This window comes from Eutrema salsugineum, unplaced genomic scaffold (genome assembly GCF_000478725.1).
Source record: "Eutrema salsugineum unplaced genomic scaffold, Eutsalg1_0 scaffold_5, whole genome shotgun sequence".
NCBI classification, from domain to species: Eukaryota; Viridiplantae; Streptophyta; class Magnoliopsida; order Brassicales; family Brassicaceae; genus Eutrema; species Eutrema salsugineum.
This window is the reverse complement of record NW_006256612.1, coordinates 7,280,470-7,300,122: the sequence shown is the minus strand read 5'-3', so window position 1 is coordinate 7,300,122 and position 19,653 is coordinate 7,280,470. Positions and strand designations below refer to the sequence as shown.

At 35.8% G+C, this 19,653-nt stretch overlaps 5 protein-coding genes across 5 annotated transcripts; 3 read left to right on the top strand and 2 right to left on the bottom strand.

Moving 5' to 3' along the window:
* The first annotated feature begins 1,257 nt into the window (after nt 1-1,257).
* Nucleotides 1,258-3,934, top strand: LOC18992650 (U-box domain-containing protein 11). The gene is made up of 4 exons (XM_006416067.2): nt 1,258-1,628; nt 1,904-2,026; nt 2,139-2,519; nt 2,606-3,934. The coding sequence occupies exons 1-4, from the start codon at nt 1,338-1,340 to the stop codon at nt 3,650-3,652; spliced, it is 1,842 nt and encodes a 613-aa protein (XP_006416130.1). The 5' UTR covers nt 1,258-1,337; the 3' UTR covers nt 3,653-3,934.
* Nucleotides 3,935-6,140: 2,206 nt separating this feature from the next.
* Nucleotides 6,141-6,999, top strand: LOC112084082 (leucine-rich repeat extensin-like protein 3). Its single transcript, XM_024152770.1, has one exon. The coding sequence runs from the start codon at nt 6,288-6,290 to the stop codon at nt 6,723-6,725; it is 438 nt and encodes a 145-aa protein (XP_024008538.1). The 5' UTR covers nt 6,141-6,287; the 3' UTR covers nt 6,726-6,999.
* A 5,158-nt stretch (nt 7,000-12,157) lies between these two features.
* On the bottom strand, nt 12,158-12,655 carry LOC112084024. Its single transcript, XM_024152274.1, has one exon. It carries the CDS (start codon nt 12,653-12,655, stop codon nt 12,158-12,160), a length of 498 nt encoding a protein of 165 aa, XP_024008042.1.
* Nucleotides 12,656-15,445: 2,790 nt separating this feature from the next.
* Nucleotides 15,446-16,174, top strand: LOC18992649 (extensin). Its single transcript, XM_006416066.2, has one exon. The coding sequence runs from the start codon at nt 15,562-15,564 to the stop codon at nt 16,012-16,014; it is 453 nt and encodes a 150-aa protein (XP_006416129.1). The 5' UTR covers nt 15,446-15,561; the 3' UTR covers nt 16,015-16,174.
* A 616-nt stretch (nt 16,175-16,790) lies between these two features.
* LOC18992648 (protein WVD2-like 7) lies at nt 16,791-18,673 on the bottom strand. Its single transcript, XM_006416065.2, has 5 exons — nt 18,618-18,673; nt 18,496-18,558; nt 17,580-18,211; nt 17,319-17,484; nt 16,791-17,225 (listed from the first exon to the last, which is right to left on the bottom strand). The coding sequence occupies exons 2-5, from the start codon at nt 18,538-18,540 to the stop codon at nt 16,899-16,901; spliced, it is 1,170 nt and encodes a 389-aa protein (XP_006416128.1). The 5' UTR covers nt 18,541-18,558; nt 18,618-18,673; the 3' UTR covers nt 16,791-16,898.
* Between the last annotated feature and the right edge of the window lie 980 nt (nt 18,674-19,653).

The following is a 19,653-nucleotide window of genomic DNA, read 5'->3' as shown; positions in this document are numbered from 1 at the left end:
ATCAAATGAGATAAGGTTCCAATTATCAAATGATTTTGTAAAGAGATAAGTATGATTTGGACTTTGGAGGGTGAGTCTTTCTTAAAATTACCTCTTTTTTTTACATCTAATCTTAAAATTACTTTTTTTATTTTCATACGAATTTACAGATAAATTGTTTTAAACAAAAACGAAATAAATTTAAACAAACCATGAAAAATACATACTCCAATCAATGATTGATGATGATAATCTTTAAAAATTTCATAATTGCTTCCGGCCAGAACAAACAGGTAACTAATTCTAAAATATTAAGGTCCATGTATTTATTAGATTGACCCATTCTGTTTATATATTATAAAAACCCATTATAATTTATTTTAAAAAAATAAAAACAGATGATAATATAAAGTCGGCTTTACAACGAAGCAAGAAAAGAAAATGTAATTAATTAAAGCGTGTGTGTGGTTCACTTCCATTATATGTTTTGGTTGCATTATAAACCATAATATTCCACAAGCCAACTGTATCCTCCTCCTTGTCGTCGTCTTCTTCTCCTACATCACACACCGCCAATCTCGCTTGCTTTTTTTTTGTTTTCGTATATTTTATTATATTTTTCAGCACTTATTTATTTATCTACTCATTCGTACTAATTTGAAATGAAATAATAGAGTATTTGCATTATATGATTATGAGAATGGGTATATAAAGAGTGCATTTTTTATATTTTTGGCGATTATTATGATTTTTATTTAATTTGTACAAACATAATTTTTTTTTACTATATCATGTTATTTTACACGTAAACACCCCTTTTTAATCAAATTGAAGTTATAGACCAATTTTAATTTTGTTATTTAAATGTTGTAAATTTTCATTTTATCATATAAACATAATTTTAAATTTTCATTTTATCATTTAAAAATATAATTTATTATTGTAAACATTGTCTATAAATAGTTATGCATTCATTGTATAATGATATAATAGCAAATGAATATATATAGAAATAACATTCTAGCTGTACTATTTTTTTCCTGATAAATATTTATTTCTGTCATTTTCCAAATAAAAAATATTTAATTATATATTTACCTAATTAATTTTAATAAATAATCGTTGGGTAGCAAAAAGAAAAAGAAATGGACTGAGAGTCTTCTTAGACGTAGGCCCTCTAAAACGGTGCCGTAACAGCGACCTCTCTCTTGACAAAAATGGTCGCGTGGATAAATAAAAGCGATGTTAGTCGCTTCTGAGCAAAGAGCGAATCCCAAGTTGATTTATTCCTCTTCTTTTTTTTGTTGGTTTCTCTGTTCTCTTTTTTATTCTCCGATTAACGGAGGTTGATCGGCGTAATGGCCGGAGTAATCATCTCACCCGCCTCTCTGCTCGATCTTATCGCCGAGATTGTTGAGATGCCAGTAAACTCCGGCGTGTTTAAGAAGGATTGCGCGGATCTCACTCGGCGAGTCTGTCTCTTGACGCATTTGGTAGAGGAGATTAGAGACTCTAAGCCGATCGATTCCGCCGCTTCTTCTTCGTTGGTCTCGTCGGAGAATGATTGGTGGTCTGATCTCGTGGCGGGGGTTCAAGCCGCGAAGCGTCTTCTGTCCTCAGTCACCCGATTCCAAGCTCGCGACTCCTCCGTAAGCAAAATCTAATGACTACATTTTTTGTTCGAGACCATTCAGATTACGAATCCTTGGCAAAATTTACTGAGAGAATCCAGCCATTAATTGCACATTACAGTGTGTTTGTTTGCTGTTCTTCGATTCTAATCGCATTAATTTCCCAGATTCAGATTTTCAAATCCTTCGTGAATGTAGCTCGTAATTAGGAATACTGGTTTATTATCGGTTAAATGTATTTGAACCCCTGATTATAGTCCGGTTTGGTTAACCGTTGATATTCTCGATTGAAGGATGGTGCTGCGATGCCGAAGAGAACCTCTTTCCAGTTCCAATCCGTTGCATGGAGGCTGGAGAAAGCATTGAGCAATCTTCCATACGATCTATATGAAATCTCTGACGAAGTTATAGAACTGGTAAAATCTCATATGCACAATTGTATATTTCGTCCATGATTGGGGTTTTGATATGAAGATACATTTTTTCTAGTTCTCGGAGTTTTAAGCGGTTTCCTGACTGTATATCCAGGTGGAGTTGGCGAGATCGCAGTTTGGAAGAGCAATGCAGAGATATGGGTCATTGAATTCGGATAATTTCTCGTGTGCTTTATCTGAGCCAATGGAGTGGGACGCTTTTAGCAATATAAAGATCAAAACTGAGGAAGAAAAGCTTGAGAGTGTTTCAGAAACAGTTCATTTTGCTGAGGAGAAGAAACAGCTGCGGAAAAGCTCTTCCATTTCTTTGGCTTTCTACTTATCGAAGGATGCGGATACCGATAGATTAGACAAAATGGTCACCAAGAACACTGACGAATCGAAGAAATCTGACAAACTCACGATTCCAGTCGATTTTCTTTGTCCGGTATCTCTGGAACTGATGAAGGATCCTGTTATTGTCGCCACAGGACAGGTCTGATTTCAAGATATATAGTCTTTTTTAAATACTTTTTTCTACTCTCGTTGCTTGGTTATTGATAATTCTCATTACATTGTCAGACTTACGAGAGGGCTTACATACAGAGATGGATTGACTGTGGGAATCTAACATGTCCAAAGACTCAGCAGAAACTGGAAAACTTTACGCTTACTCCCAATTATGTTCTCAGAAGCTTGATCTCTCGGTGGTGCACTGAACACAACATTGAGCAACCCGCAGGTTACGTCAACGGCAGGTCAAAAAACCGTGGAGACATGGCTGTGATCAGGGCATTGGTTCAGAGACTCTCAAGCCGGTCCACGGAGCTACGCAGGAACGCGGTTTCTGAACTCCGGTCTTTGTCAAAGAGAAGCACAGACAATCGCATTCTGATTGCACAAGCAGGAGCGATCCCTGTTTTGGTCAACCTTTTAACCTCAGAGGACGTCGCAACTCAGGAAAACGCAATCACCTGCGTTCTCAACCTCTCTATTTATGACAACAACAAAGAGCTTATAATGTTTGCTGGTGCAGTCACATCCATTGTTCAAGTCCTAAGAGCCGGAACCATGGAAGCAAGAGAAAACGCAGCAGCGACACTCTTTAGCCTTTCGTTAGCCGATGAGAACAAGATCATAATAGGCGGATCAGGTGCAATACCTGCCTTAGTGGATCTGCTCGAGAACGGGACTCCAAGAGGGAAGAAAGACGCAGCCACGGCTCTGTTCAATCTCTGCATTTATCAAGGGAACAAAGGCAGAGCGGTTAGAGCCGGTATAGTAACTGCATTGGTTAAGATGCTAAGTGACTCGAGCAGCCACCGGATGGTTGATGAAGCTTTGACAATACTCTCTGTTCTCGCAAATAATCTTGACGCGAAATCCGCGATAGTAAAGGCGAATACTTTACCAGCACTGATAGGTATTCTCCTAAAGGATCAAGCTAGAAACCGAGAGAACGCAGCAGCGATATTGCTTTCGCTGTGTAAGCGAGACACTGAGAAACTGGTCTCTATAGGTAGGCTTGGTGCGGTTGTGCCATTGATGGATCTATCGAAGAACGGAACAGAGAGAGGCAAAAGGAAAGCGATTACTTTGTTAGAGCTTCTTCGTAAAGCATGCCAATAATAATTAGTGGTCTGACAAAATTATTAAAAAAAGGTTCGTCAAGCTCTCATATTTTTGGAAAAATTGGCTGGCTATTTGTTTGATTATGTTAATATTTTGTTAAAATTGATTTGATTTTTTGCTGGGATACTAATTCCATTTGTGGAACCGGATTTGGAGATGGTGAGCCAAAAGGGTTTTCGAGAATCGAACTCTTTTTTTTGGTTCGCTGTGTATTTATTTGTTACATTTGTAATAAAAATGGTAAAGAATAAGTATTGAAATTGATCCTTTTATTTCTGGTTCATGTTCTCCATTATTGTTCAATGTCAACTCAAAAACTTTTGGATATACTATCAGTACATTACATATGATGATGATATGACGAATGACTTACTTCACGGAATCTGTTCACGTGAAATTGGTTTGGTGACTCTTCTGATCAACATTCCTTTTCAAGAGAAGCAACAGTTAAAAATTACCTTCAAAAGAAATGAATTTGCTGGATTATTCGTTAAATGTCAAAATTTCAGTTGCTTCGGTAGGCAAGTAGAGACCACATGTCCCTAATAAACCGGCGTGATTACCGGAGGTGTCAATTTCTTCGCTGGAGGTATCAAACTATCAATTACGGGTACTTCACATAATGGTCAGGTGATGAAAATGACGGATTAAAGAATTCAATGATTAAAATTATTTTGACAATAATTCTATGCTTTTTGTGGTTGTTTGAAGGTTTCTTCAACACCGAAAGCGAAATGAGTCATATTAGTCTTTCTCATTGCTTTGTGGTTTTTGTGTTGGATTTGACTTTTTGTTACCAAATTGGTATATTATATCATCTTCAACCACCCATTAATCCCGCATTTTTTAAAGGGGGTGGTTAACTTGGGAAGCAAGAAATCAGACAGGTCGAAGATTAGTCTGAAGGGCATCAAGAAGGTCAGAGCCAGATCACTTTGAGCCTCACAACAACTTGGTAATCCAAATGGCTTTATTTCATAGCTAAGCAATATCAATTTGCATATTACTAATGAATAATAAGTTTTAATCCTGTTTATATCCCCAAAGTGCAAATCAATTGAAGAGTTATTAAGAGTCGAACTACAACGAGATTGAATAACACACCAGAAAATATAGAATACAAAAAACTACTTAAAAACAAGCAAATGATTTATTAGGAATGCACAATATCACCAAGGCTTAGCTGAGGAATCTGAGGAACCAACATGACAACATCCGAGCCTCACCAGGCATGTGAGATGCCGAAGAGATGCATTTATAGGCATTAAACCGACAATTAGCTGCAACATTTGTGAGAAATTCCTCATCGCATTCGATACGTGGAATGATCTAAACCTTGAGAAATCTTTTTGGGTCCCATCTCGTGCCCGTAATGCTGAATTAAGTGGATGAGCACGTAATGGCCTCAGAGGAGGAGAACTAAGCGAATTTTTTTTTCATATATCTGAAACTGTCTTAGTTTTCTCAATGTCTTTGTTATCAAAATTACTAATATTTACTGATCTACAAAATAAAATTTCCATATATTATTAATCGAAGTCTTCCATAGGCCCAACCTTTTTCTTTTATCCTTAAATAAACTTGTTGGCGCAGATAAAATTATATTGGTTTACTCTTCAATAACGGGCCAAAGCCTCAAAATCCTATTCGCAGGCCAACTTTGCGTCTTTGGAATATCATTTTACTTGGTCACTATCTATGAACCGGCATCTAAACGATGCACCACTTTTTATAATCAATTTTTGGACCAATATAGACTTAAGATTCTCCGTTGCATGTTCGATGTCCAATTGGCCACGAAAACCAGTTCTCTCTTGTTATATATATTTTTTTACGTACTACGCGGTTAAATTTTCTGACACGAATTATTGTTCAATCATACGAAAGTATATATATATATATATATCCATTTTTCTCAATCATACGATACCATAAGAAATATTTTCCGCTATTCTCTCTTTAATGTAATTGAACAACTAAAGCAAAGTTCCTTCAAAAGCAATCACTTACGCGTTAAGCAACTACACGCACTCGCATATATACGGTTATACTGCCATATAACTTTTATTAAAGGATTGCTTTCAAAAATATATTATACATAATTTTTCAAGATCATAGACCATTAATAAAAACAAAATTACGGATTTGAATTTTCAATTAATATTTTTTAATATATATTAGTGTTAGTTTTATGCTTTTGTTTTTGGTGGACGACGGTGGGATTTTTTAATCACTTTTTAATTTCACAACTTAAAAAACTTCATGACGAGGAAAATTGAAATAGCTCATGTGAGCCCCACCTCACATGAAAAATCCAAACACTTCGTGGACCGACGAGTACTCCTTAACCAACCGTAGTCTTAATTTTCTTATTAGTATTCATACTAGAGTATATACCTATTTAATTATTAAAAATAAGACTAGAAGTTTATAGAAATAGTGTACACTATTTAATAAGTCTATTGAGTCCCATGCACTTAGCTTAGCTTACGTAACGAGAACGCATTCATCATCACCTCTCATTTTCACGTCTCCTCTCTTAACTCTTTACTCTCTAACTCTTTAAGCGTATTATCTCCACAAACTCTCTTTTTTTATTTCTCTTTCGATTCAAAAGTCATCGATCACAAACATGCCGGGAAATTCACACCGCCGGGGATCCGACGAGTCAGTCCTCTTCTTCACGGTGATGATCACGTTGCTGACGTGTCCGATAGTCATCAACGCATCATCATCATCAGATTCTTCTTTAGCTAGCAGGAAGCTCGAGGAGGTCGATCCCATAAAGTGCTCTCCAAGCTGCATCCAAAACCCTCCTCCGCCTTCTCCACCACCACCATCTCCGCCGCCTCCGGCATGTCCACCTCCTCCGGCTCTCCCTCCACCGCCTAAGAAAGTCTCACCAAACTGCCCACCTCCGCCGCCGGCTAATTTCTTGTACATAACAGGTCCACCGGGAAATCTCTACCCCGTTGATGAGCAGTTCGGAGCGGCCGCCGGAAAAGGTTTTACGGTGGTGAAGATCTCCGGCCTAATCGGGTTTGGAATTATGGGTTTCTTGATTCTTTGAAACATGTTGGGAGGAGAAAAAAAAAGTGAAGATTTGTGAGTATGTCCTCAATACTTTTTAATTAGTTATTGATCGTTGGTTAATAATTTTTCTAACTAGGATTATATAAGTTTCATCATATCTTCCTATATCCAAATTTTCTAGTGGTTGTTAAAAATCAGATTAATAAGGTGTGTGTGTGCCGCATACGTAGACCAAAATTCTGTTTAGGGAAATATGTGAATTCTTGAAATGTATTCTCTTTATGTGATTTATGTTCTCTTTTCTGTGTCAACTTGACGTTCGAATTGATTCTCGTCGAATCTGGAAAGTTTACTTTATACGGAATAGTTTCATACAAAAGCAAATTATGCTTAACAAAGCTAACTAGCTAACAAATGTACAGTTAAACTTATCCGAAAAAAAAAAACAAATATGTACGAAGTTAAAAGGTGGGTGATGAAAAGACTTTTGTTCTTTTTGGTTTTACTTTTTTTTTTTTTGTTGTTAAAGTTCTTTTTGGTTTTACTCTTCACGCTTCTACGTATTTTGTTGTTTTACATTTATAATTTACGGTTAGCTTTACCGTTATTAAAAAAAGAAATTGTCTCCTGTGATAACACAAGACGGACCGGTATGTCTTAATTTAAGTAAAGTAAATTACATGAGTTGACCAAAATATATATTGGAGAGGAATGAAAACACGTGTCAAAGGTAAAAACACGTGTCGATGATCTGATGTGAGAGAGAGATGGAGAAAGGAGATCAACTTGGGTTTCAACAAAAAATGGGCCCTTGACGCCGACGGCCGACCTCAGACATGACATGTGCTGATGTGCATTTGTTTCGCCTAACGCTATATTCTCCACCAAATCCATCTCACCTACGTTTTTACTTCTTTTTCTTTTCTTCATACATAATGAATGATAATACCGAGTATTTACGAGTGTAGTATTTAAATTTTAGATTCGAAAAGACTAGAAAGACAGTGTATATATATCTACATAAGAAACTGATATATATACTACACTAAGTGTAGTATTTAAATTTTAGATTCGAAAAGACTAGAAAGACAGTGTATATATATCTACATAAGAAATTGATATATTTGGATTATATATTTTTAAAGGGAAAATCACATAAAAAACTTTCAAAGTGGCAGCGACTGACACTTTAAACCTCGAAGGTTTATAACTAGCATTTTAAACCTTCAACGTAGGAAGTTTAGCATATCAAACCTTGAAGGTGGTTCTTTGTTACGCGCCGCCAAATTTTTCAACGGAATAGTTAACTCCGTTAACGGCTTTCCTAATTCCATCGAGAATTCATAATTTTCCGTTTTCTGATTTCGAAAACGTGATTAAACTAAATAAAAAAGTAATTTCTGTAATTTATTTAATTAAATAAATCAATTAATCAAATAATTATATAACAATAATCCAGCATAAAAAAAAAGGCCGTTAAATCCAGAAATACCCAATTCGATTTAGGGTTCTTCCTTCGTAAAAAAAAAAAAATTCTGAAGCAAAGCGATTGAGAGAAGTAAATCGTGAATCAAGTTGCTTAATCTGCTGAGCTGTGAATCGATACTAGAATTTGAGCTTTGGGAGCTTAATTTTAGTGCTGGCACCAAATCGAAATGAGGTAATTAAATGTTTTCAGGATTTTTTCCGATTTTCATTTGTGGGTTAAGGGTTAATTACCATAACTTTCGGTTTCAATTCGTGGGTGTAAGGTTATTAAACATAGTTTTCCGATTTGAATTGTGGGTGTTGGGTTTATGAACCGAAACCATTATCTCGGGTTGGTGTGTGACGAATCTGACTTCGTTTGCTTTTTTTACAGTCAAAATGGGAGACTCAAACTCGTAATCCCCTATGGTGGTAGTGTGAAGAAAGAAAATGAAGATTACAAGTACATTGGTGAGTTGGGTTGCGTGGGTGTGATCTGGAAAGTGTCTGAGATTAGTTGGCAGAAATTTCAATTATTTCTCGGTGACCATCATGTCGGTGCACCAATGGTTTTGATTTGGTACAAAGAGCTAAATGATGAGATGAAGAAGTTAGAATATGTGTTTGGCCACACAAATGAAGATATGCATGAGCTAATTTTTGTAGGATTAGCTTCTGGTTTTTTAGAGGTCTTTGTTGAACATGATTGCTCAGAATCTATTCCTGGTGTCATATATCTTCCAAGTAGTCAGCAGGAAGATAGTAGGAATTGTGTGAATGATGCTGATGATGAAGATGGCAACAATTGTGAAGATGATGAGAAATCTGAGGAGGGTAATGATAGTGATGTTGAAGACGATGGAAATGAGGCTGACGAGGAAGACAATGATGATGATGATGATGACGAGAGGCCAAGAGAATATGAAGAAGGTGAGAAATCTGAGGATGAAACACCTGCTGATGAAAATGCAAACGAAGAAGTGGCAAAGCAGAATGAGGTTGATGACGGAGATGAGGTTGTTGTAGATGCAGGAGATGGTGCTACTGATGAGAGGTTTAAGGTTCTCTTTGAGGAAGGTGAGAGAATTAAGAAACCACATAGCCAGCAAGAAGAAGAAAAGGACGACGCAGCGAGAGAAGCAGAGGAAAGTGATGATGACTACAAAAAATATATGAGAGGGGATGCGGAGTATCCAGACACTCCATTATCATCAGATGAGGAATGGGATCGCTGGGCTGATAAGAAAAGAGCAAGAAAAAGAAAACAGTTTCATGGAGATTTTGAGAAGCCATCATATCTGTGGTTATTTCAGAAGTTTAACAGTGGGATGGAGGTGAAAGACCAGCTTCTGCGTTACTCACTAAACACGCAGTATGACATCAAAATGGCTAAGTCTGAAGCATCTAGAATAGCCGCCATTTGTTGTAAAGAGAAATGCAATTGGAGAGTTTTCTGTTCGGTTGAGGTTCCTTTGAACAAGTGGATGGTGAAGGTTTGTCACAATGAGCACAATCATGAGAAATCAAGTAGAGTCTCTATGCTTAAGCAAGGTGTCATAGCAGGGTTGTTTAGAGAGGAAATAAGAAGGAATATCAACTTACCAGCAGCAGAGATAAAAGACACAATCAAAGAAAAGTATAACATTGTTGTTCCAATGTCGAAGTGCTATAGGGGGAGGAGAATTGCTTTGGACTCAATCCTGGAAGCTCAAACAATACAATTTGGTAAGTTATGGGATTACCAGGCTGAGCTCACGCGAAAGCATCCTGACATAACCACCGAGTTATCCACGGTGCCTGAAGGACAGATGTTTGACTGTTTGTACATCTGTTTTGCTGAATTTGCTCGATCTTGGAAGAATAATTGCAGACCGGTTATAGGTTTAGATGGGTGCTTCTTGAAGTGGGAATTAAATGGAGATGTCCTTGCAGCTGTTGGTAGAGATGCAGACAATAGAATGTTTCCAATTGCTTGGGCAGTGGTTCGTGGTGAGAACAAGGATACTTGGGGTTGGTTTATTAGGAAACTCAAGGCAAACCTTGACTTGGGATTAGGAGACAGTTTAACTATCATTTCTGACAAGCAAAAGGTAAAATTATGACTTTTTAAGAAGGCTTTCTAAGTGTTTACATTTCTTAATCATGTGTTCAAATGTATTGCAGGGACTTGTTATTGCCGTAGGGGCTGAGCTTCCTAATGCAGAGCATCGTATGTGTGCAAGGCATATATATGCCAATTGGAAGAAGACTTTCTCAAGGTCTGAATATAAAAATCTTTTTTGGGGAGTTGCTTACAGGTACAATGTAAGAGAATATAATGAGAAGATGGCGATGGTAGAAGCATATGATCCAGCTGCACATGCGTCGTTGTTGTCACAAGAACCACACAAATGGTGTAGAGCCTTCTTCTCTCTAGAGTCACGCTGCCATGATGTCCACAACAACTTGTCTGAAGCTTTCAACAGAACAATCAAGATAGCTAGATCGAAGCCTGTGCTTAGCTTGTTGGAGGATATCAGAAGACAAGCAATGAGAAGGATCTCAAGGAGACAACTAAAAGCAGCTAAGGTAAACACAATACTGACACCGATCACTATGGGAATTCTAGAGAAATCACGGGTGGACAACAAATATTGCTCAACACTCCGCAGTAGTTCTACTGAGTATGAAGTTCAGGAGTTTGATTGCAGCTACACAGTTAACACAAGTACCCACCAATGTGCTTGTAGACGTTGGGATCTAACAGGTGAACTTTTTTTTTAACTCTTTGTTTTCATGAATTATTGTTTTTTATCGTGTGCTCAATGTCTTTGATTACAGGTATTCCCTGTAGGCATGCAATATGTGTTCTTGATGACAATCAAGAATCCCCTGTCAACTATGTGTCTCATTATTACTCTACAAGTCTTATGAAAGCCACATACGCTGAGAACATTAAACCTATGAATGGTGAAAAGCTATGGCAGAAGGTACATAAGCCTCCAATCCTGGTTCCAGAGTTTCGAAAGCCACGAGGGAGACCTAAAACCCGTGATAGAAGAAAAGAACCATTTGAAGACCTCCAAAACAAGGGCAAAGTAACCAGACATGGGAGGACAATGCACTGCAGCAACTGCGGTGAGGCTGGACATATTAAGAGTGGATGTAAAAATGAGAAAGTTGTTGTGGAGGGACCTAAAAACAGAAGAGGCAGACCGCGTAAGAATCAAGATGATGTAAGTGTCTAATTCTTTAATTTGGTTACATTTTTTGTGTTGTGTAGTTAAATCATAATTCTCTGGTGAGACTTTTATCAGGTTGTCCCTAAAAGACCAACAAACCCAAGGAAAAAGAGGAAGACTACTAAAGCTGTTTCAAGCTCACAACTATTGTTGCAAGGAGAACCAGTTGATGTATTCCCTGCTGCATCTACTGCTCCTGAACCATCGGTCCCTGCCAATAAGAAAAAACCCCGAGTTAAAAAGCCTAACCGTGGAAGACCATTACAGATAAAGAAGTCCGACAACAATCATCGAGTGACTGCAACACTAATGAGTCCTTTCACTGACGGATCATTTGATGTCTTCAAGCACAGTGCTTCTCGATCGCAGCCTCCTTCGGAACCCCATTGACCTTGTTTTGCCTGTTTGTTTTAACTGTTTTTGGTCTTTGATGAATTTGGTTATCTTTGTTTTTTTTTCGTTTTTGGTATGCATGTGTTTTGGTTGAGACTGCTTTTGTCGTTTTGGAATGCTATCATTTTGTTTGAACCTAATTGATGATGGATTACCTTTATGAATGTTTGTTTTGGATATCAGAGTCTATATTCTTTCATATAACATAGGTACCTCAACTTCATATAACATAGATATTCTACTTCAACAAACAAACTGAAACATAGACAGGTCTTTCAACAACAACTTCAAAGGTTTTAAACTAAACTTAAAACATACCAAAGACCCACAAACGTTATATTAAAGCCAAAAGGGGAAGACCTAAACACACATTACACTAACACGAACTCTAGAGCTTTGACATGGCAAACATGACTCCCAATGCCACTGTAAAGCCAATCGTTGAAGACAACAGGACATTGCGGTAAATGGTGCTTCTCTCGGTGAGTACCAACACCTCTCCCTTCAGCGCTTCACACTCTTGATGGGTTTTCATCAACTCATCCTCCAGATGACTTGGATTTTCGATCACATGTTCGATCTCACGGCTTGGTTCCCTTTCCACTTTCTTGAACTTCATAATTTCTTCTTTCAGGTCACGGATAACATCTCTCGCCTCCAGCAATGCTAAATGTTGCCACCCGTGAGGCTTCTCAACATCATACCAACGAAAAAAATTGCAAGACTCATATCCATGACCAGTTCTACAACCCGTACAAGCATAAAACCTCCTCCCAGGATTGTCATTGGTCCAAGCTTTCACAATCTTAGCTGCCCGCTTACAATTACACAACACACCATAATCGTTCTTGTATTCCATGGTTGAAGAACTTGAAATCTGAGCCATCTGCGAATTTAGAGTTCACAATGGTTATACACGAGTTTAATCTGATTAAAAAAACGATGCAATCGATGGAAAATGATAATGAGGTCACAAATAGAGGACAATTCCGACTTACCGCTTTTGCGCTTTTGATCTGCCCCTTCGTGCTTCAATTTAAATTTTCTGGGTAAAAAGGACGTAGGAGGAACCCTAAATCGAATTGGGTATTTCTAGATTTAACGGCCCTTTTTTTTTATGCTGGATTATTGTTATATAATTAATTGATTAATTGATTTATTTAATTAAATAAATTACAGAGATTACTTTTTTATTTAGTTTAATCACGTTTTCAAAATCAGAGAACGGAAAATTATGAATTCTCAACGGAATTAGGAAAGCCATTAACGGAGTTAACTATTCCGTTGAAAAATTTGGTGGCGCGTAACAAAGAACCACCTTCAAGGTTTGATATGCTAAACTTCCTACGTTGAAGGTTTAAAATGCTAGTTATAAACCTTCGAGGTTTAAAATGTCAATCGCTGCCACTTTAAAGGTTTTTTATGCGATTTTCCCTATTTTTAAACTTTGATTTAATCTTTATTAAGCTTCGACCTATGATTAGTTTTTAGATAGAATCCACTCTTAGTCTCTTACATTACTTTTCTGTGTTTTTATTCTACTATGAGATAATCGTTCAAGTTGAAACCAATTACCGATCTCCTTTTCATGTTTCTTGCTTTTTAAAGAAAATTGAAGGAAACTTTAAATTTTCCAAATTAGTAACGAAATATAAGATAAAAATCAATGAAAATGAGTTATTCGCTAAAAAAAGAGTATCTGTTCTTAGAGGTTGCAATAGACAATAGTTATGGAATGGACCTGAAGTATGAATGTATGATACAACTGTGCACCACATGGCCGTGCTTATGCTTTTGTTACCGAAAAAGGCAACACAACACAAATTCATTTGCAATATCGTGGAAGCACCCTTAGTATGTATAACAGACATGTAAAACGTATATTTCGTCATTATAACGTCTAATTGCGATCATGATTACTTTTGACTTATTTTGGTAAGAGGAAAAGTCGGGAGTTGTAGTAGCAGCTATAACTACCGCGCGCACCGACTTTTTCCCCTATTTTTAGGTTAATTTATCCTTTATTTGTTACTCCTTTTCTGCTTATACTATAATACTAATGTTATTGTTTTAATATATATATATACAGATCGATATTAATGATATGAAACATGTTTTTTTTTTCATAATCTTTGGGCATAAAATTTTTAGTCCTCTAATCATAAAGGAGACGATTAGGATAGAACATTGTAACTAAAACAAGGATTTAACCCTAAACATGCGAGATATATAAACTAAAACAAGGATTTAACCCTAACTCACTTCCCCCATTTATAATTATAGTATTATAGATATATTTCAAATACTGTATCTCTTTATCTATTTATTTAATTTATTAGACCATACTTAAAAAGAAAAAACATTCCAAACACAAAGAGTTGAAAGAAAAAAAGTGCCTTTATTAAGTTTTTATTTTTGTAATTTTAATCCTCTATTCAGTTCGGACGACTTGTTTTGTATTCTTCTCGACCATGTCTATCATCAGTTCAAATGCTATTGTTTGAACTCACAAGTGACTGTCAAACACGTACAAAAATGACACTACTGGTGCGGTATTCGTGTCCTAGGATTAACAGAGAGAATTGACATTAGATTGTAATTAATTAATTTTCCAGTTACAGTAAAGAAATACTTATCGATGCAATATACTAACCTCGAAATATGTAAAATGTAAATAACTATGATGTGCCTTTTAAAGCCTTCAAGTTCACTCAACGTGCAGCCTTTACAGATATGTCTCGAAAATTCCTCGAATATAATCATAAATCATAATAAGTACAATTTTCTTATAATCCGAGAAAATTTTTAGTTCGATATGATTATTTATAAATGAGAAAATTTCCTACAAGCATCAATAATACTTTTGGAGAGATGCTACATGCTAGTATGTATCTATCTTCTCTTTCGGGAGGATTAAACTATTATATATCCCATCTACCACTTTAAGCATCAATGACGCATTGATTTCTTTAGAGGACATAATTAGGTCATCGTAGTGGTTGATGTGTAGAATATTCATCTAATTTTTGTCGTATTACAAAACGTTTTTTATTTATTTTAATTTTTATAAAATGATTGCACTATATTTCGCTCTTTTTTAGTACAACGCAAAGCAGGCATGTTCTTCGAAACTTTTCTGGGTCAATAATAACAAATAATTAACCAAAACATCTGTACACAGTCAGAGCGCCGCAAAGCCTGTTTAGCAAGTATAATCAAACCAAGATTAAAAAAATGACATATTAACATAGTGTAAGCTCATTAATCGAAACTTATATAAACTTATTACATAGTGTAAAGTTATTAAATTTAGATAGACGGCCAAATGGATCTAATCTTATCGAGTACTTTACATCATTATATATGACATGCTAACTATAGAAGTCAACACTAACAATAACAATAACGACTAAAGTCAACACTAACAATAACAATAACGACTAAAGTCAACAACTAGTTCAATACAAATCCACAGGACCACAATTTACAAAGGAAATTCATTTTCTAACGATGAGTAATTAAGACTAACTAAAATCGAATGATTAGTGGTAAATTAACACCATTGATTAATTAAAGTGATTAAAGAAGACATATATTTTGCTACTATTATAGTTCCAGTAAGTCACAAGACAAGTGTCTTCTAGCTAAACTCCACACCTTCCAACTAAGCTTTTTTCCCAAAACTTATCTTTACTTTTTCGCTCTTTCTCTTATCCAAAAAAATATTTGTTCACCATTTAAAGTAAAAAGAACCATTTATATCATCAAGAAAGGTAAACAAGAAAGGAAAACATGAACACAAACAATCATGGCCTTCTCATAAGGAGCTTAGTCTTCGTATTTTCACTTCTTTACTTCCCCTACTTAGCCATATCGGAGACTCCGTGCCCGTACCCGTGTTACCCGCCGCCCATTGGCGGTGGCTCCTCCACGCCGTCAACAACTCAACCACCACCGTATCCTCCTCCAGCCGTCAACTACCCTTCTCCGGCTGGGTATTTACCAAATAACCCTTCTCCACCATACAACGGTGGAGGCGGTAGTGGCGGCAGCTTCTATGGCCCTCCACCGCCCGATGCTATATTGCCTTACTTCCCCTACTACTATAGAAAACCTCCTCACCAAATGGATCAAACGTCGTCGTCTTCACTCGTGGCGGTTCCAGGGAAATTGATGGTGAGGATAGTAGCCGTGGCAAATCTTGTAGTGGTTGGAGTTCTCGGTAACATTTGGTTTATAACTTAATTAATTTCTAGTGGAAAATTTTCATATGTTATATAAGTATTGTAATACTTTATAATATACCGCAGAGGAACTACAGCAGAACAAAAAATATGTTGATTCTAGAGGTTAAGAACTTTATTTGTAATATTTCTTTTATGATTATAATTACTCATTGTCATTATATTAATACTGTAGATTTAATAAAATGGTGTCTTTGAGGGGAAAAAAAATACTGTAATACAGATATACATTTTTAAAGTTACGTCATATCATGGATTGTCGCGATCCTTGAATTAGGATAAGTACGAGCAATGTCAATAACGTCACTTTTCGTGAGTGACTTCGTGTGGACAATGGAGGTTAATTAACTAATGGAAAAAGATTAGTTAGTATTGAATGGAAATGTAGTTTCACATTTTTAAGGTGATTTTTCCATATAATTTATCCTTTACCAAATCTAATATATTTTTTGTTGAAGGTCATTTTTAATTAATGGTATATTAGAGATAAAAATATTTTTTCATATTTAAAATATTTTTAACAGTGGTGAAATATATCAAAACGTTATAACGTAGAAATTAGAAAGTAATACAAATTTTTGAAAACGGTTTAAATGCACCACTTACAAATCTAAATAGAAGCCACCCTTGACCATGATCGGATAGTAAGTGGTAATAAGCCTTTGAAAACTTAATTAAAAAAAAAAGCCTTTGGAAACTTATTAGTGGAATAATTATTCTAACATTAGCTTACAAATGTTCTGATTGTACTTATTTGTATTTTTTTTTTATATGTTATAATACTCTAATCATCATTACACAGAAACACAGAGAAACAATTGATTCCATAGTACTAATTGCAGCTGAAGTTGAACTTTAAGAACAAAAGCAAGAACGGTGAATTGCTCACAAAGCAACCTCAACCGCAGAACGCCTAACCGCTAAACTCCTTCTGTTTGCGTTGTTTCTCGCTGTTTGATCGCTGCTCTTTGGCCGAAGAATACCATTTAGACTCTTCTGTATATCCACCTTCTTTTTGTTAATATTGAGTTTACTCTTGGCCGTTCCATTTGCCATTGACTGATCACTACTAGCTTTAGATGAGTGTTCTTTAGCATCTTCTCTTGCCTTTGCTTGACCTTTTGACGTGTGTTGAGGTCGAGCTTGTATGCTTTTAGGCATTGGTCTTGCTTTAAAGTTGAGAGCTTTAGACACTAAAACTTCCACCTTTTCCTGCAGCATCAGAAAATGTTCACTCATAAAATCAAAAATTCAACTGTGAAATTGGAACAGAGTAAATGAAAGACAGGTTAGTTATCTCTGTACCCCTTTCTTCTTCTGGTCTCGTTCTTTAGTTCTGAAACTGAAACCATTAGCAGCTGTTCTCTTGTCTTTTGTAGTCGCCAAAGGAGTTAGGCTCTCAGTTTTCTTTGATATTGGAGCTTGAGATGCAATGGATTTAACAGTCCCCTTCGGCTTCAATTTTGTTTCTCTGCCAGACCCCATATATTCTTAAGAGTGGTAAAAAGAAAACAAAAAAACAGATATAAAGTTGCATGAAAAGAGAGAGATAAGATTAAGCTATACCTCTTAGAGTCAATACTGCTTTTTGTTTTACATCTTGGAGATTCCTTTGTTAGCACAACATGCTTCTTGGTAGAAGCTTTGGTGGCCACAGAATAAGTACTAGCTTTCTTAACCATTTTCGAAGGCTTCGATGTAACTGCAGAGGAAGATGTCGTTTCTTCTTTGTCCTCAAGACTCATTTCACTATGACCAATTTCAGTTTTATCCAAAGCAACAGAATGAGAACTGTGACCATCTTCAGAATTCACCAGATTATCTTCATAACTCACACAAGAATCACCAAATGGGCTTTTTTCTTGATCATATTTGTCTTGTTCATAGCTGTTGTGGCTACACTGACTCGTGCTTTCCCACAGATTCTCATCTTTCTCATTACAAGTTTGATGATGATGATGATGCTGATGAACAACTTCTCCCCATGTTTGAGCTTCTTGAGAACTTGGAAATCGGATACCTTTTTTCTTGAAATGAGCCTCGAAATGAGCTCTCATCTGAGTAACAGAGCCTGGTTTAGAGAACTTCTCAGCCTCTTCTAGATATCTGTTGTGAGAGAAGGATGATCTCTTCTCCCATGATAAATCTTCCTTCTCAAATCTTCCAAATGATATCGATCCTGAGTGAATAGAATTCTCCTGCAGCCCATTTGGAAACACGTCAAGCCTTCTATAGTTTCAAACACAATTTTGCATTTGTGTTTGATTTTACGTTTTTTGATATATAAAAGATTTTCAGTTTTTTTCATAAACGTTTTTGACAAAATTCAAACGCAAAACGCCAAAATGAAAAACAGAAAGTTGTGGATTCAGTAAAAAAAAAAAAACACTAAACTTAAATGCATATAATCCCAGACGCAAACACGAACAAATAATCTGAAAATTAGAAGAAGACAAAAGTAGTTAAAAGTTGCGGAAATAACCAGAAGGCTTAGGTTAAACGGTTCTTGAATCTCTCCCGCCATCATATCAAGTTTGATAATTTCCTGTTAATTGAAAAATATCAGCCAACGTTTTTAGTAGTTTTGTCGAAATATAAGCATACCTGAAAGAAAAATCCGTATTTTGTGACAATAGAGCATGAGAAGCAGAGAGATGTAAACGGAATTGATGAAGTAACTTGGAGCACGAATGAGGAACTTCGTAAATAAAAGCGTCCAATTCAATAATGATGTTCATGTCATGTCACATGTGCTTTCTTTTCTTCCTTTTATTTTTTGTCTTGTTCTTGAACGGACGCTTCTCACATTCTCCGTTATCACGGCCGTTTAATTCGGTGGATCATGATCAACGGTCGTGAATTTACAGTGTGATGGAGATTATTCTTAACCGTTCGATCGTTCTAAGATATCGTTGATCAAATGGATGGATATTCACGGAGCGGAAGTATATCAACGTGGGTAATAGTGCAAGAGCTTCGACATGTTCAAGTGTTGCCAAATCTAACGTTAGGCCTCTACGCAGCATTAGATCTTTTTGTGATGTATTAAACAAAACCAAATTTTGACAATATGCTTTATGTAATACATTCAACTATTTGATTTTTTTTTTTGTTTAAAGACTATTTGATTTAGTCATATGTATATAAAAAATTTATAGACTAATGAGAATGAGATACTGGTCAAATTAATATCAAGGCTATGTGAATTTAAGGTTATACAGTAGAACTTCTATAAATTAATACTCGATAAATTAATAATCACTATAATTTAATAAATTTTGTTAGTCCCAAGTCGGGCCAGTGTAAAAATCCATCAAATTCGATAAAATAATAAGATAATAATTTTTTTTAAACTCTTATGTAAATAAATGGTCCCAACAAAAACATAAATTAATAATTACATAAATTTATATAAATATATGTAAATAAAATATTCTAAAATATGAATAGTGTGTTTGTTTTTACTTAAAGTTGAAATCTTGTTAGTTATCATCTCTCTAATTATTATATCAGTAGCTCTTATTGTTGTTTTACAATTTACATTCAAAATTTATGATGATTTTTTGATGTGATAGTTGATTTTTTTATCTGTAAATGTTTTTATTTGTATTGTAGTGTTATCTTCAATTTTATCATCAAC

Excerpts from the sequence above, each read along its gene's own strand:
- LOC18992650 (XM_006416067.2), top strand. The coding sequence starts at position 1,338 with ATGGCCGGAGTAATCATCTCACCCGCCTCTCTGCTCGATCTTATCGCC. Across the intron at positions 2,027-2,138 it reads CTGACGAAGTTATAGAACTG|GTGGAGTTGGCGAGATCGCA; the intron begins GTAAAATCTCAT and ends CTGTATATCCAG. Across the intron at positions 2,520-2,605 it reads TTATTGTCGCCACAGGACAG|ACTTACGAGAGGGCTTACAT; the intron begins GTCTGATTTCAA and ends TTACATTGTCAG.
- LOC112084082 (XM_024152770.1), top strand. The coding sequence starts at position 6,288 with ATGCCGGGAAATTCACACCGCCGGGGATCCGACGAGTCAGTCCTCTTC.
- LOC112084024 (XM_024152274.1), bottom strand. The coding sequence starts at position 12,655 with ATGGCTCAGATTTCAAGTTCTTCAACCATGGAATACAAGAACGATTAT.
- LOC18992649 (XM_006416066.2), top strand. The coding sequence starts at position 15,562 with ATGAACACAAACAATCATGGCCTTCTCATAAGGAGCTTAGTCTTCGTA.
- LOC18992648 (XM_006416065.2), bottom strand. The coding sequence starts at position 18,540 with ATGATGGCGGGAGAGATTCAAGAACCGTTTAACCTAAGCCTTCTG. Across the intron at positions 18,212-18,495 it reads CGTTTAACCTAAGCCTTCTG|GAGAATTCTATTCACTCAGG; the intron begins GTTATTTCCGCA and ends AATGGGCTGCAG. Across the intron at positions 17,485-17,579 it reads AGCAGTATTGACTCTAAGAG|AGAAACAAAATTGAAGCCGA; the intron begins GTATAGCTTAAT and ends GGGGTCTGGCAG.